This window comes from Anguilla anguilla, chromosome 1, assembly GCF_013347855.1.
Source record: "Anguilla anguilla isolate fAngAng1 chromosome 1, fAngAng1.pri, whole genome shotgun sequence".
Taxonomy (NCBI): Eukaryota; Metazoa; Chordata; class Actinopteri; order Anguilliformes; family Anguillidae; genus Anguilla; species Anguilla anguilla.
The window spans coordinates 70,709,609-70,726,203 of NC_049201.1; the positions used below are offsets into that span (position 1 = coordinate 70,709,609).

A 16,595-nucleotide genomic window follows, 5' to 3' on the forward strand; every position below is an offset into this window, starting at 1 on the left:
TTTTTATGTAATAATGACAAATCAGTCCTATGGTGGGACATTCAGAAGTAAACAATCTGAGTAATGTTCCAAAGGGGTTTTCAGTCTTGTAGTGGCACAGTAAAAGTGGTCAGTTGTTGCATTAGTATGACAGTCTTCATTAATGTGTATTCTGTCTTATTTACTACATTTGTGGGTAGTTATGTAAATAAGTACTTTCATAGTTCAGAGAAGGAACTGTAAATCTGATCCAAGATGTTAGGGATAGAGGGAAGGCTGGACATAACTATGGCATTTCTGTAATTATCTGTTTTCATATTGTCTCTGTGTTCATCCAAGCCATAGTGCCATAGAGGGGAACAGAGAGGAACATTAAGAAATATATATAGTTTTAAAAAGTCTATATGCAGATTCTAAAAGTCTACCTGCTGGCAAAGAAGTTGCATTAGTCCAGATTGCATCCATGAGTTCCTACAGTGAGAGACCGTCACGGGATTATGAGAACATTCTAGAACAACTGAGCAGCTGGAACACGATGGCACCAAATCAGCACCTGGTTTGAAGTTGTGCCTCAATCTTGGGCACTAGTGGATCGGCTTCCTCTTGTGGGACAGCTGGGCCCCTGACGTGAGACCGCCTGTGGTGAGAGTCTGCCTGGAGCGACTGCTCTTGCGTTTGCCGGTGAGAAGGGTGTAGAAGAAGGGGTTGACGCAGGAGTTCCCATATGTGAGCCCCGTGAGGACCCTGTTGACGGTAACCTGAGTGCTGGTGGGGACGGACCTCAGCACCTCCGGCCGGTACAGGGGCAGCAGCTGCCAGATCCAGAAGGGGAGGAAACAGGCCCAGAAGGCCAGAACTATTCCCAGGATCAAGAGCAAGACTTTGGGGCGGGGGGCACGAGCAGGATACGTGCTGCTTGTGCTTGCCCATGGAGGCTGGGTTTGGGAGACCCAATACAGGCGACCCAGGGCGGCGTACAAGGCCCCGATGGCCAGTCCCGGGCCGAGGATGCTGGTGCAGAAGAGCACGCTCATGTAGACCTTGGAGCTCTGCTCGTCCCAGGCCGGCACGCACAGCTGGCCCTCCTGGTTGCCCCCGTCCTCCAGGTGGAGGGTGATCATCATGGGGAGGCTGAGAGCCAGCGCCAGCCCCCAGGCCAGGGCGACCCGGAGCAGGCCCGGCGACGGGGAGGAGGAGGCCGTCAGCGGGTCCGCGACGGCCCGGTAGCGGTCCAGGCTCATGGCCGTGAGGGTGAAGATGCTGGCGTGCATGGTGAGCAGGTCCAGGCTGAGCAGCAGCCGGCAGCCCAGCTCCCCGAAGGCCCAGTCGGCTGCCAGGCTGTCGTACACGATGAAGGGGACCGTGGAGAGGTAGAGGAGGTCGGCCAGGGCTAGGCTCAAGACCTGGAGGTAGAGAGATGAGGAAGAGGAGGAGGAGGAGGACGAAGAAGGGGAGAGCGAGGAGGAAGGGGAGCACGGGGAAGAGGGCGAAAGGCACAGCCAGCCAACGCAGCACCTGCTTCGGCTACGTCTCCTCCCTTTGCGCCGGCCCAGCAAGAGGCCTAGGGTGTAGACGTTCCCCGCGATGCCCAGGAGGGACATGAGGGAGAGCACCGAGCAGAAGAGGATGGTGGAGGCCAGGCTCGGGGAAGGCGGTAGGGAGGGTGAGGAGGACGGGAATGAGTGGTTGGGGAAGAGAGGGAGGGTGTGGGGGGAGGCAGGGGTGGGGGAGTGTGAGATGGAAATAGAAGGATCCATTTAGCTTCACTGGGAAGCAGATGGTAAAATTGGGTTCTTCTGGTGCTTTGCTAAGAATTAGCAAAAATGGTTGGAAGGGGAAATGTGTTAATCTCCGTGATCCTGGGAGGTTATCAAAAAATTGTGAGCACAGATAGCGCTATACACTCATAAAAATAGGCAGGGCTTGTGATTAGCTTTGGGTTATTAAGATAGAGGTATAAATGTGGGAAAGAATTAGAGAAGTGGGGGGAGGTTGGGGGGGGGGGGGGGGTTACAAAGAAATACATTAATTAGACAGATGTATCTAAATGCAACATTTTTCCAAGTCATTGTTATCAGTAATAAGCACAAATTACTTTTTTCTAGTTTTACATCACCAGTGGTTTCAGCTCATGAAAAAAACACATACAGGTCAATCAAATAAAAGCTCAATAGACATAATTACGAGAGAGAGAGAGAAAGAAAACGGTTAGAAATCTCCAGCATGACCCCAACCGCTAGACACAAAACACGTTTTAAAGGGAGTTGGTCAAGTGAGACATTGCTGTTGTAACCAAGCAGATGACACACTTCACCTTGGAAGACCTCACAGACGAGTCTTTCTTTTCCCGGTTTGCGGTGGGGCACGCAGTCAGCGCTGCAGTCCTGCGCAGCGAGATTCCGGTCGCAGGGCAGGGGACTGAAACCGCTCCGGTGTCGGCGCGAGGGCGCGAGTACCTCGGGAATGGGCGCATCGGGTGCCTGGCAGCAGTGCTCTCTGTGGCAGCGACCGAAGGGGGGGGGGGGGGGACGTTTGGGTTTGGTTTCTGATTTATGCGGCTATGCGTCTGTGCTCAGACCCTGGCGGAGTCCACGGGAGCACGAGGAGACAAGCATCACGCTGTCACCACATATTTAACGTTACAGAACATATTCCACGCCAGCTTGCGAAATTCCTGGGCATTGCCACTCCAGAGAGGCGAAGCTAAACACTGAATGTGACAGTGCCTCAGTTATTATTATGGTGATGATCGTACATGTCGAGACTATGTCGGGTATAATTTTAATTATCAGTGCTTTCATTATGAATGGCCCAACAGCAAATCTGACCTTCCCAACCCCACAATTCATTCCTCCACAGGTAATTGCTTATTTAATTTTGCTGAGAAATAATCTTATGAGTGGGGCATGAGTCTGTGTTTTAATAACATTTTATTCTGTAATATGAAGGTATTAAATTCATACAGGTCAAGCATCAAAGGCGCCAAAGGTGGAGGGGGAGGTACTGGATGGAAAAGCAGATGACATGGGGTGACCCCCCCCCCCCCCCCAGCACTGGGGTTAAGAGCTACTGTTGAACTGCTGGGGTAGCACACCTCTCCCCTGCTGAGCCTCGGTCCGCGGGTTTTTATGGATCTCCCTAAATAACAGTCCACTGGACACATGGGCATTTTAAAAACAGGTTAGGCGTGTTGCAATTATGACGTTGATTCAGATTGGTTGCTGTTAAAATTATCGAGGCGTCACAGGGCCACTTCACTGCTAATTAAGGTAAAATAAAACTTTAAAAAGGATGAGGTCATGACATTTTCCGTGGACATGTTGTTGTTAAAACAAATTTTAACACATGGTTGCGTCTAATTGTTAGCAACTCATAGGAGCGTTTTTACTTATGCGGAACGAGAGCTCTCCGGATTTCTTTCCATTAAATTTATCGTGACTCATTACAATTTCGACGGGAAAAGCACACGCAACAGACCGGTCACCACCACAGTTCATTAAGTAAAACAGGGTAATTCAAGGTACGACCCAGCGGCCTCTGAACTGCGCAGGGGACACGGGCTTTAGCACAGTGTATAACTTATTATAAATCCATCAATAAAACAAAATTACAACCATGTAACAATTTAAATTACAACGAATTTTATTATTTAAAAGAACAAGAAAGCATTAGAGGAAGAGAAAATCAAAATGTCTATACCACTCCATAAAGCTACAAATGACTCAATCGTACTGTTTGATGAATAACTAAAAGCACAGTTTCATATATTTTTACAAAGCATTGGCAACGTCTTATAATTTATTTAGTAGATTACTGTGCCCATAATGTAATACATAATGTAATACATTTAATACATATATATGTGCTAATGACAACGTAGTAGCCGACATGTAACATGGATGACAATACTTTAAAGCTATGATATGAGAATGTTGTGCATTTTATCAATTACATTTATATAGGGTAGTTGTACCTTAAAATCTAGTCCAGTCGCTGGGATGCAATCCATAGAATTCTGCCTTGCGCCGATGTCTTGCTCTCTCTTCAGAAACGCATATTTCCATCTTCCGGTGCCATAAAAAACATGGCATTATATTGTCTTCTATGACCGTTGTAGTTTTGACTTCTGAGCGTACTGCGTTAATACACACGTATTCCAGTAGACCTAATGCAATTCGAATGGAGTTCTCCAACTCTTCACGCGCTAAACTTGTGCTTATGTTCTGTGTCTGTCGCTTTCTCCTTCTCGCCCCCTCACTTAATGCGTCTGTGCGGGTGCCCGCGCGCGCGCGAGACAGAGGGGGAACATGTGTGCGTTTATTTTTTCTGTTCGCGACTCATACCTTTCACTCAAACTAATGCAGTTCGTTTATACGGTAGGCTAATTGTCCACGTATTACATAGATGACCGAACTCTACATTTGTAATATATGTCATTTGAAAAATCATTTTATCCTATGGCATTATGTCGTTTTTTACGGGTTTTTTGTACCTTGCGTTATATAGGATTATGAATACATTTTACATAGCCTACAATCAATCACTGAGTAGGAGCTTTTATCCAGAGCGACGTAATAAAGTGGAGAACATAGTCGAATAATAAAAAAGCAATATCACCAAGAAGACGCAGAAAATCATAATATTACATGGTATAATATTATAATCAATAAGTGTAACAAAATTAACTTTATAACAAGTCTATATATATATGTGTGTGTGTGTGTGTGTGTGTGTGTGAATAATTGCCTTATGACCATTTAGGTAATAATTAAAAACAATGTAACGTTATTGCATGTTTAAATTATGGGACTCGTAATGGAATCGAGTGTATTCCCAGAAAGCCCAATCAAATGGGGAAATGCAGATTGCTATATCTTTGATAAATAACATGTGCAAAAGAAAATACATTTAGTAAAAAAAGATATCAAACTTTTAAAACACATTTAATAAGGTATCAACTTTATTAAACATTTAATGGATCATTCTAGATTTACATAAGTTTTTCAGGTTTTGTTGTAGATCTTTCAACAGTTAGAACAACATTTGTCACCTTTATGAATACATGAAGAAAGAAAAAGAACACTTAGCGCATTGGTATTACATATTATTCTTAGATGTTATTCCATCCAAGAAATGTTTAACGTGGTTTTTACCGAAATATGAACACTCTATAGTAGTATGTGACGAAAAATATTGGCCTAGAATCCTGATACCATAATTGCATGTCAAATAATTGAGCATAACCACATTTTGACCACACTTTGGAAGTTGGTTACCCTATTCCACCGTTCAAAACTAGCCAAATGGCCGAGCCAAATTCTTCAAATCTGATAGTTCCTGTACCCAACATCTATCCTCCAAGCTAACAGAGGGCAAGAATTAGGTATAAGATCGGTTTTAAAACACTGCAATACCTGGTAAGACCGTATAATTAATATTTTCCTCGCTTAAATTTTACAAAATTGTTTTAGATAATCTTGATTATACTTCATTTCTAGTATTTTCTTATGTACGCTATTTCACGCATTCATTTTGATGTTCCCTTTCAATTAATGAAGTAACATATCATCGATGCATTACAATGGGTCACATTATCACATGTACTTGATATAGGCTATTTGTGTCTTTAACAAAACCAATATTTTGGATGTTAGTTAATCAACATATTTTATTTTCAGCAAGCATGATCCAAATTTGCATTCAGTCCATTTGCATGCGCGTGAGTGTGTGTGTGAGGCAGAGAGAGAGACACACACACACGCACAAGAAATATAAAATACTGTAAAAGATGTGTAAATCATGTCACTTTTCCAAATATGCTCTAATTACAGAAATATTTTTATTGATAATTATTGTTGTAATTCCAGTAAATGGCAAATCTGGCAAAACGAAATTATTAGTCAGCAATGTCTCCATCATCTGGAATAATGGGGAAAAATAAATTATGCCAAAGGAGAACTAACGGTTACCACTCAGCTCTCGGTCACTGAATTGCCTCCCCTTATCCTTGTGTTTGAATCTTTTGTGAATACTTAATGAGGATGCTAAGCATTTTATGGTTCCGTCACTTTACAGAGAACTGCACAGCTGCATGCTTTAAATTGCTTCTGTACCACATACAATCTGAGAGAATTTTGTCAATTTTGCTTTCCAGTTTATTTATCATTTATCATCAGGTTATTAATAGTTTTACATATAGCAGCCACTGTGAATGCTAACATAAGAATAGAATCATATTTGTTGTTCATGTTCAAGTTAACATAGTTCGGTGTCACTAATTGCTACAGGATAGAAAACCCAGAAATATCGAAGAGTTACTTCAGTTTAAAAAATGTGCTCTATAGTGTATTGTATAATTCAAAGTAGTTATAATGCCATTTTATATTTTAAAGTAAAAAATAAATAAATATTTCACTTTGATGTAAAAACATTTTTCTTTAACAATATTAGGTTAAATTAATCAACAATTGTGTTTATAAACATAATCATAGATATATCTGGCCAATTAAAAAAAAAAAAAAACAATATTGCACAGGCGAATATAGAGGAGGACTAGTATGGTAAGGCCCACTGATTCATACTGTCGCATTATTCATTCATTAAGCCATGTCCTAATCCCCGAATCAGGGCTCACGTTTTACAGAGGCCATAAAGTCTGCTATGGTTCGCATTGCATGGTCTTTCCAGTAATATCTGAATTCGTCACGAGGAGATCCTTTCCAATGGAAAAGGAAATGTGGCAGCCCTTGCTGACGCGTCAGTGAGAGGTCGTAATACACGGCCATTTCATGAATCACTGCAATAACTATTACAATACCTCACCCAACGATAACAAAGTCGCTGCTACTTCTGTTATTGGTGGTGAAACATCTCTGTCTCTCCATAAATCACATAAATTAAAATTTTTCCACAAATATTTCACTTTTATTATTTTGACATTTATTTCTTATTACTGAAGGCATAACAACATAAAATAAAAAATAAGGATCATATGTTATTTGTTATTATGACTACTTATAATAATAATATTAATAATAATAATAGAGAGTAGCAACCTGTAAAGCAATCAGCTGAAATGGGAGGAGGTGTGGGGGTGGTGTGTGTGCATGGAAGTGCACAGACAGACAGAGACAGCCTGTAAAAGAAGTAACAGAGGGAGGGGGGACATACCTATCCCTGCAGGGTGTGAGGAATTTGAACAAATACCTGGCATGGGCATGCCAAAATAGGCAATGAGCAGAGCGGGTGGGAGGAGGTGGGGGGTGGGGGGGGAGCTTAGAGACAGACTGACTGGACTCTGAAGTATATGAGAACGAATCGGTTAAGACAGGGAGAGGGGACAGGGTATGTGGTTGCACGAAAGGCTATAATATGATCCTGTTATAGATCATCTCTCCAAGTGCAGCTTGCTGATTTGAAGTCCATCTATTCCCTTTCCTCCATCCATCTACTCACATATTTCAGTGCTTTTTAATTACATGAGAATGAACTTTGATGGCAACAACAACATTTTACCGTCATATAATTTATTGTATTTGTACAATAAATGATACTAATATAGTAACAGTGCATACAAAATTTATTGTTTCCTTTGGATTGATGGAACTTCCACAAATAATGATTATAAAAGGTGCATTTTTCTTGAATTGTGGGTTTTCAGTATTCTGTCCATAACAGGTCCCTGTGTGTGCGCAATTCCCCAGCCTAATGCACGTTTGCATTTGCTTCCCTGGGTCTGCTAATTTAGTTGTCCAGACCTGGACAGTAAATTACAGATCTTGTAATCTTTGCGGTAACTTACAGCATTCTATTAGGTAGCAGCAGATCATTGACAAATTGATTAGCAGCAAGAGTTAGTTTCCAAAAGTCCTTTGAGGAGACAGTGTTGTCAGCATTTTCACTAGTAAGGCATTGCAGCATTGCATGGGGTTTTTTTTGTTCCCACAGTTTTCATTTTTTCAAGCCCCTGAATATGAATAATAATGTTAGTAAATAAATTAAAACAACCACATAGTCATAAATTACTGAGGCTGTTCACTGGGCCTGTGTTCTACCTTCATTATGTTAATTAATTTTCTCAATCTAACTGCTTTCTGACAAATTGCCAACCTGTTGTTCTACCCCTTCCTGCAGATTTAATTAAATGGGCGGACATTTTGTTTCCTGTAACAAACGGTTGTTTCTTGGCTGATTAGCAAAGCCCACAATGAGTTATTGATCTTGTTTCGCCAATGTTTATATTCACGTCACTTTCACTCCACCAATAGAAACCAGAAATCCATGCCCTATGAAAATCGCTTTGCTTCTGTAGATGAACAGGCATAAGGATTCCTTACAGGTATGATTTTCTTTTTGATTGCTTATGCAACAAGCTCAAACCACAGAATACAGTTGTATTTTTGTTTCATTGTATTTTGCATTGCTTTCTTCTGCCCCCAAGTTGAATGATTGAAATAGAAACTGATGTAGCAGCAAATAAGCAATTTTGTGGGGTTGTTCGTCTACACAAATAATTATTGATTGACATGTTAAATTAAATAACCAGTGACATCGTGTAATTTTTGTTTTAGAATTATCCTTTCGTCTCTTCACAGAATCCTCTGAACATTTGGGTGCACTGGGCTTCAAATTAGACTCAACCGATTGTGAGGCACCCTTTCTGGTTTCGTTTTTGTATTTTTATTTTACAGGTGTTTAGAAAGGCAGGAGAGGATTTGCTTCAGGTTTGGTCATGGAGGGCCAACAGGGGCTTTTTTCAGGAAAATATAGGCTATTCACTGGTATATAATGACAAGCATCCGCTCATCTGATACTTATAAAGGCATTGCCATAAAAGTCCATCGCTTGAGGTCACTGATCTAACTGTGTTTAAGCTCCAGAGGCCGGTACTGTCTGCGAGCCCTGCTTCTGCTCGCTGCAGTTTGCTTGAGACATTTCATATTGAAAATGATCCAGTGCTCACCTCTGACTCCCCTGGCCCTTTCCCATTGGTCGAAATCTGGTTCCAGGTGTTGCACTGGCGGGAATCTGACCAGGTGTGTCAGCCAAACAGCTACCACGACTCACCTCAGTGGTGTTTAAATGTTTTTGGGGGGCTATTTACAGCAATAAAATCTATTAGAAGCAGTACTATCAAGTTCAGGTGGGGGAGGGGGTTGTAGAAAGCCATCTGTCCGTCCTCTCGGTGGTACTCCGATTGGGTAAACTGCACAAAGGGCCATGACCTCACTTGCCCTCAGTAATTACTTTCTCTCTTTGTTCTCTCCATACACACTTTGCTGGTTGCGTCCTTCAGACATTCTCAGGAGTGTGAATTTGCCCTGAAGGAAGTGAGCTTTTAGGAGTCCGGCAGCACCTGGAACGCCAGGTGTCGAGCCTAGTTGCCGGCTATGGCCGTGTGCGGATGTCACGCTCATTTCACCCCTCCACCCCACATCTCTGTTCATGGCTTTCCGTACACCGTTCATCACACACTTTTCACTGTCCCAGGACAGAGCACGCCCTACAGAATCTCACACAAAATGCGTTCCCTAAATTATAGATCCCCATGAAGTGCTGAAAGGCCTCTTTATTAAGAATTCCAAAAAAGGGAACATCAACATACGTGACAAAGTCCAATCAGTCTTGAGAAGATTTTGTTGCAGGAATGCGGTTCCTGTGATTTGGACAGAAAGTGCAGTTTTTTTATCATTCATTCCACTTTTAGAAGAGTTTACAAGAGACCGCAATTTGTTTAAAAAAACATTTATGAATGATTTAACCACTAATGTAAAAAAATATTTTAGGTATGTTCAAGTGGTCATGTCTAGACGTGGGGGGTGGGGGGGAATTGGATATAACGAAAGCATTTCTTAAAAGGGAAGCTTATTGGATTACAAAACTCAAAACATTTGGAATTCCATTTGGTTTAAATGATGAATTTGATCTAAATGCAATCACAAAAAAAAGAAAAAAAAGAAATTAGGTCCAATTCATCAGGTTAAAAGACATACAATTAACTAATAAACTAATCTGGATATCAGTTGTTAATTGTATGTCTTTTAACTTCCTGACAAAATACTTATTAATTTATATATGTGATGACATAATTACCTCCTGTTCTTTTCAATGTACTATGTCCTGATTAATGTTTTGTCTTTGATCTCACATGGCAAAGACCCATTGTCCAATGGGTATGTACATAGATTCACTTGAGTTTAATTGTCATTATGTAAATGTTTTGGGATATGCATATAAGGTGGGGCTGATTAGCCAATTGAAGGGTTACCCTAGAAAAGAGACCCAATGCACCATCTTTAAAGGTCCTGGACTGCAATGTCAAAGTAATGACTTAATAAACAGCAGAGAAAGTGTGAGCGGGAGTAAGTTTCCTTTACAAATGATAAAACTACTCTACTCTACTCTTTTCTCTACTGAAGGCAGAGGACAGAAGGTAAGGCAGTGAGACTATTTTCTGCTGGGGGGGGGGTCCTCTTTTTTCTTTCATTTGTACTGTACTTGCAAGTCTATGCCACCTGCATGTGCGATGTGCGCCCACGCTATGAGCATTTGTGCACTTCAGCAGTGCACTTGTGACATGAGCCACTGAGTGCTAACACAACCGGAATCCTGAGAGGGTACTGAAAGGGTTTTTGTCCCCTGCGCTGATACCGAACACTTCGTCAGCTTTGCAAAATAAGGCAAATGGGAAAAAGATGTGCTTCGTGAAAAAAACGTAGGCTGTATTCCATAATCGGCCTTAACGGAGATAACAGGATAGTGGACAGAGATTAATTCCAGTATAATTCTCACTGCTGTAACGTACTGCTGACAGACTTGGCAAAACCTTTAAAAATGATGTGCTGAGCACTGAACCGACTGCGTCCCCAAATGGACAATGCTGCTGTGTCCTTCAGCTGGTGATTCTTAGACTCAGTCCTGCCACGCATCAATCACCGATGTTGCTGCCATCCAGGGTGGCAGAGCAATTATAGCCCATGTATTCTAGCTGATTAAAAAGCAGCTGGAACCTGATTTAGCATCTGTTTATTCAAAATCTTGTTCTATTTGTGTGATTATTTCCATTTTTGTGGCTCAGAAAAATGCTTTTCTTTACTTTGTCTTCTTGGATGTCATTTTTTGTATGTTAATGTCCGTTGTTTCCTCTAAGCTGAAAAAAGGTGTACCTGCTCGTCAAAAAGTAGATGCACCTCCTGCTGATGTGGACCTTTTCTTTACAAGTTTAAGTAACACATTCCCCTGCTAAAATGACATTGGATTTATGGCTTCCTCCACAATCAAAACCAGTCTTCTTCTGTGTAGCCAGTAAGGTTGGGGAAACTGATGACTCTCTCAAATGTTGTGTCTTTTACACTGAACCATAAGGTGTGAGGAGATAATGACATTGTACTCATGTCTCTATGTAAGGTGCTTGTTCTACACTGTAGAACCTTTTCTACAGTATGCAGCTGTAAATTTGAAAAATATTTTGGTCAAAATTTGGCAGGTGTAATTTAAAGTAAATATATTTTGCTGTAAACTATAATACAGTAATAGACCTGCCAAAGTTTTCCAGCTACAAAGGCTTTGCTAACTTTGCTGTCCTTAACATTTAGGTTATTTTAAACACTGGTCTTGTTTTCCATAGTTTTTGCCATCACACCAATCGATTATAGCCTACTTGCATGCCCTGTTTTGCATTGTAACCTACACTGAAGTATTGCAATGAAAAACAATAAAATGAAAAAAGGCAAAGTTCTAATGTAATGTTTACATTTATTAGTGAAGCTTGATTTAAGACTAATAAAGACAACCAGGGAGGATTAACAAATTCAGTTGTACAGTTGTTCAAATGGTGTTCTACTCAATTTAAGCATCTTGTCTAAATATTGCCCTATACTGCCATCTTGTGGAAATGCTCTGGGGGGAAAGGGAATAGACTTGAACATGAAATTTTGATTCGACAGACTCCTCAGTCAAAAATAAATAGGTAAAGATTGTACAAAGGAATATTTCATGCAATATATATTTATATTAAAATATATATTTAAAAATATTTAAAATGTGCTTAAGAGGAATGGGACAATAATAAACCATTGACTTGCTCACAGAGATTAGTTGGCATTGTCATGAATAGAAGTATCTGAAAGTTCATTAATTGAGTTCGTGTATTTAATTTAATTTTAATGTATTCTACTTGATCACCATACTCTGCTGGGGAAATTAGCAGGGATGTATTCTCTCTCTCTCTCTCTCTCTCTCGCTCTCTCTCTCTCTCTCTCTCTCTCTCTCGCTCTCTCGTTATGCCTGCAGAGAAAATTCCATTGATCAATTGCCTTCACATTTTAATGTATGTAAACGAAATGGGCGGACGAGTATTATTATCTTTATTAAATTAACTAAAACGCAAACAACACGACCAAGTTGAATACAATAGTGCCTTTAATTTTATTAGAAGATGTTTTATGTAGGCCGAATAAACCTAGTGCAAACTTCACTATAGCCTACTTCACTTTATTATTTGCTACTCCCTGCCAAACTTCGCGCGAGAAAAAATGTTTTTTTTTTGTTGTTTTTTTTTAACAACCCTTTTGACAGTCCAGATCTGACCAAATGTCCAACCAAGTTACTAACAAATGGTTCGTGGCTATAATAATTACGTTTTGATGTGATTATTATTGTAGACCGAGATGGGGAGGATAGAAATAGTGAGGTGAGGTGAGGGGAGGGGAGGACCGCAAGAGTAGACAGGAGGGACGCAGACCGTGAACGAGATTAGTATTCCTCTGTACAACCTATCAGAAGTGTAGCGAGGACGTCCCGTGGAGTTCCCGTTGTTTTGCCTGTATTTGATTATCACATAAACGTTATTCGCCGCAGAAAAGCCGTTGAGAGCACGGAACATACGAAAAACCCAGCCCCTTTCTGAACTGGACCAATGTAGGCTACAAAACAGGGGTAAGTGTTTTTGCTGTATACAGAAAGTCCGTTTGACCTCCGTGAGAGGCTATTTCGCTGGGTGAAAGTTTCCTTGTTAAGTCGCCCGTCGGTTCTTCTTTTCTGATATCTTAATTGCTTTCCTTGCAATGGCTGTATCTAATATTTGTAAAATGACTTAAATTAATAGTGCCTCGCCATTTGCCAAACAAATAACTGTTGTCATTATTATAAAGAGACACCTGACGTCTTTCCCTAAAAGGTAGCCTAGCTCCAAACCATGACTGACGCATGGACATTTTCAGGAATAAAAAAATTACAAATATTAGAAATTGTTTATTATATATAAACAAACATTTCTCAAAAACTGAGAAACATTATTATTAACAATATGGATTGTTGCTCGTAAATGAGTATCTGTTTAGGCCCTGTTAAATTGGTTACACTTACTGTTTTAAATCACATGGTTTTGCAGAGCTACCTTACTGTATCTGTGTTATCCTGGTCGCAGACAAATGTAATTCAGGTTATATTTTAAATTGAAGGAAGTGTGACGTGTGTAATTGCACATTGCATCGGGGGGTGAGAGTGTGAAAGTCTGTGTTTTATATTATGTGGCTGTGTGATCCACTAAATGAAGCACCAGCTCTAAATATATTCTTAATTGCTACACTGTCAGGGCCAAACATAGGAGCCAGTGAAACCAGCTGCGACTCTCAATGTGTAAACAACTAGAACACTGCTTCGTATTGTTCACGTTAGACAATCAATGTGTTTTATTATTCATAACCTTTAGGAAAAAAATCACGTTTTCCAAAACCATGTGTTCGAAAACCACATGTGGAGAGTGCACATGTGAACTATAAACATAATCCCACTTATAAAATGACTGCGGAAAAAGGTAACCTGAGCGATTTCAAGTCACGTGTTTTGTTTTCACATGTGAAAATTGAACTACATTTAAAAAAATCTGTGACGTGAAAATATGAAGATTTTCAAACATATGTGCAAATATTTTTATGATTTATTATTGACATTGTTGTTGGTGTTGTCCTTGTCAAAATGATCATCTGCATCAATATAATCACCGCTACCATCAAATATCAGATAATTCAGGCTAATTCAAGTGGTTATTCAGGAATGGTTCTTAGGTTATTTGATTTTAAACAGACACTTCATGACATTGAAAGCAAAAGTGAGGGGGTCAATAGTCAGGTGTGGCAGGATGGGGGGTGGGGCATTGGCCCCCTTACACACATTAGTAATCACACACGCTAGGTTCAATATAATAGTCTCTGGCACTTTTTAAATTGAATTTATAAATTAATTGAATAATGAATTTAAACAGATTTTACTTTTTTTTTTTTTAAATGTTCAATATTTGTAATTAAATTCAGTGTCTGATGATTATTTAACCATGCACTTTCTGAATTTGATAATCAAAAAAGAACCACACAGTTTAGATTATCTTTGAATTTCACTGGCCATAATGAATGCCATAAAAACCATGGGAAAGTTGCCATCATTGTGTAGCTTTGTCACTTTACTGGAAAGAGGGCAAGAGGCAGGCAGACAGACGGACAGACAGACAGAGAAACAGTCCACATATGAGTAAAGACCAGTTTGGTGAGTTTGGGATTGAGAGAGCTTCATCTCACACGTTTCTGAATTCTGTGGCAGACAGAGAGAGGAAAAAAATAGCGAAGGAGAATAACGACGTGATGAGGTGACCGGAGATTTGTTGGTTATTATGATCCGGAATTTAATCTGCATTTGTTGAGTGAGACAGAGATAAAGGAAGGGGAGAATGTGATGGGCTGAAGGAGAGGTTCTTTCATAGGGAACACCAGCGCACAGTACTATAGACAAATAGCGCAATACATTACTCGCCAGTAGCATGGTATATTAAAAGGGAAATATCCTAATACGGGTGGCCTATGGAGCGAACACAGACAGGTCTGCTGGCAGCACTCTGTGTTCCAGTGACGCTGTCATTGCGTGTGAAATACAATGGGGTCGAAGGGAGATCAAACACTGTGGATTACCAGTGCTTTCAGTGGCCATCAAACTATATACTCACCGGCTTATAACACACACCAAGAGATGACTCCAGGGAAAACATCTCAAGATCCTTTTAACAGCAAAGCCCATCTTCGCTTCTCAAATTAATTTGCCACAGGGGTCCTTCAAAAAAAAAAAAACGGACAAACAAAAAGTCATACCATAGAGCCACTGAAAGACGTTTCAAATTTCAAAAATCAGTCTGAAATTTGTAGCCCACTGGTCTACGAATGCTTGAGTGATTTACCCTGCACTTTGTTGTACGTCGCTCTGGATAAGAGCGTCTGCCAAATGCCTGTAATGTAATGTAATGTAAGATGAATGGTCAGACAAATACAATCCTGGACTGGCGTGTGTTGCTCTGCTGTTCACTGATAATTTCTTTCCTTTGGAGTTCTATGCTGATGTCACCTGTCTTTCAAAGCCAGTGAGATCTCATCTTGTATCCATGAGAGCCGTAGTTACACGCATCCAGGACTGTCCAGTATTTTTATACGTAACCCTTGCTAAAATACAAGGGGCCAGTCAGTTTTGTTATTGTTATGTGTAGCCAAACTGTAGTGTGAGTAAAGACTGTCAGTCTTCCCCCATTGATTATAGCAGTTTCATTCTAACACTTATATTCCAGTTTTCATCTCGCAGTTGTTTGCAGTCTGCAGCCATTCGATATTATCAGTGCGTGTCTATTATAGCACATTCTGTTGTGAAGTAGAGATGGGAGTCATATTTGATACTGGGGTCTGCTTTCACTAACAATTTTCTGAAACAGTATTTCCAATACTTGTTACAATTTGCTGTTAAGTTTTATCAGCCTTAAACAGTAGTAAATCTTTCCCAGTGGGATCACATCAGTAATAATTCATTCTCGGTAAAATGAGCAACTAATTTTCATTTAATCTGGTGTATAGATGAAGTGCGTCATGTCTGGTAACTGTAAAATCTTTATGGGATCTCAATTAAAGGAGCTTTAACCAGAAATTATATATTTTTGATGTTGTGTGAAATCTCTTGTCTGACTCATTAAACAATGCACCGGTATGCAGGAAAGTTGGAATGCATGGTGCTTAACCCAGAGAAATTGGTTATAATAATGAACAGTTAAAAAGCAAACACTATTTGGCCACTGCAGCCAGTATTATAGCTGAAAGCCCATAATTCCTAAAGTTTTAATTGTATGAAAGTATTCAGGCTTGTACTGGCCACCAGGATGTCTACATGGTAAATGTCATCTCCATACGTCACATTGTACTTTTTAAATATAATAGAAAACTAATCAATGACAATAATCCATAACATTGTATGAGAGCTTTGAAGGCCTGTTAGGTTTTGAAGATGATGGTTGAATAGCTTGGTTTGTATCCAAGCACATCTGTGGTAGGACAGCCATGCTATTAGTTGCAAAAATATTCTCTGTGATATTGAACAAGTCTGAACTAAATGAATTGACTGTTAGGCTAAGACACTGTACTTTTGGGCGTCATTTAAAATTCATTTGCGGCAATTGCCTGGAGATCAATAATTCAGTTTGGTCATGATTTAAATTACCATTTTACATCCTTCACTATATGGAATTCTAGGTGATGCTTTTATTATAGCTCCTCATAGTTAATCAATAGCTGAAAGAATACCAAATATGTCTT

At 40.2% G+C, this 16,595-nt stretch overlaps 1 protein-coding gene across 1 annotated transcript; it reads right to left on the reverse strand.

The window, feature by feature from the left end:
• LOC118208483 (urotensin-2 receptor) lies at positions 1-1,805 on the reverse strand. Its single transcript, XM_035383208.1, has one exon. It carries the CDS (start codon positions 1,734-1,736, stop codon positions 564-566), a length of 1,173 nt encoding a protein of 390 aa, XP_035239099.1. The 5' UTR covers positions 1,737-1,805; the 3' UTR covers positions 1-563.
• Between the last annotated feature and the right edge of the window lie 14,790 nt (positions 1,806-16,595).

Bases quoted from the DNA above. Each gene is read 5' to 3' on its own strand.
- LOC118208483 (XM_035383208.1), bottom strand. From the start codon at position 1,736: ATGGATCCTTCTATTTCCATCTCACACTCCCCCACCCCTGCCTCCCCC.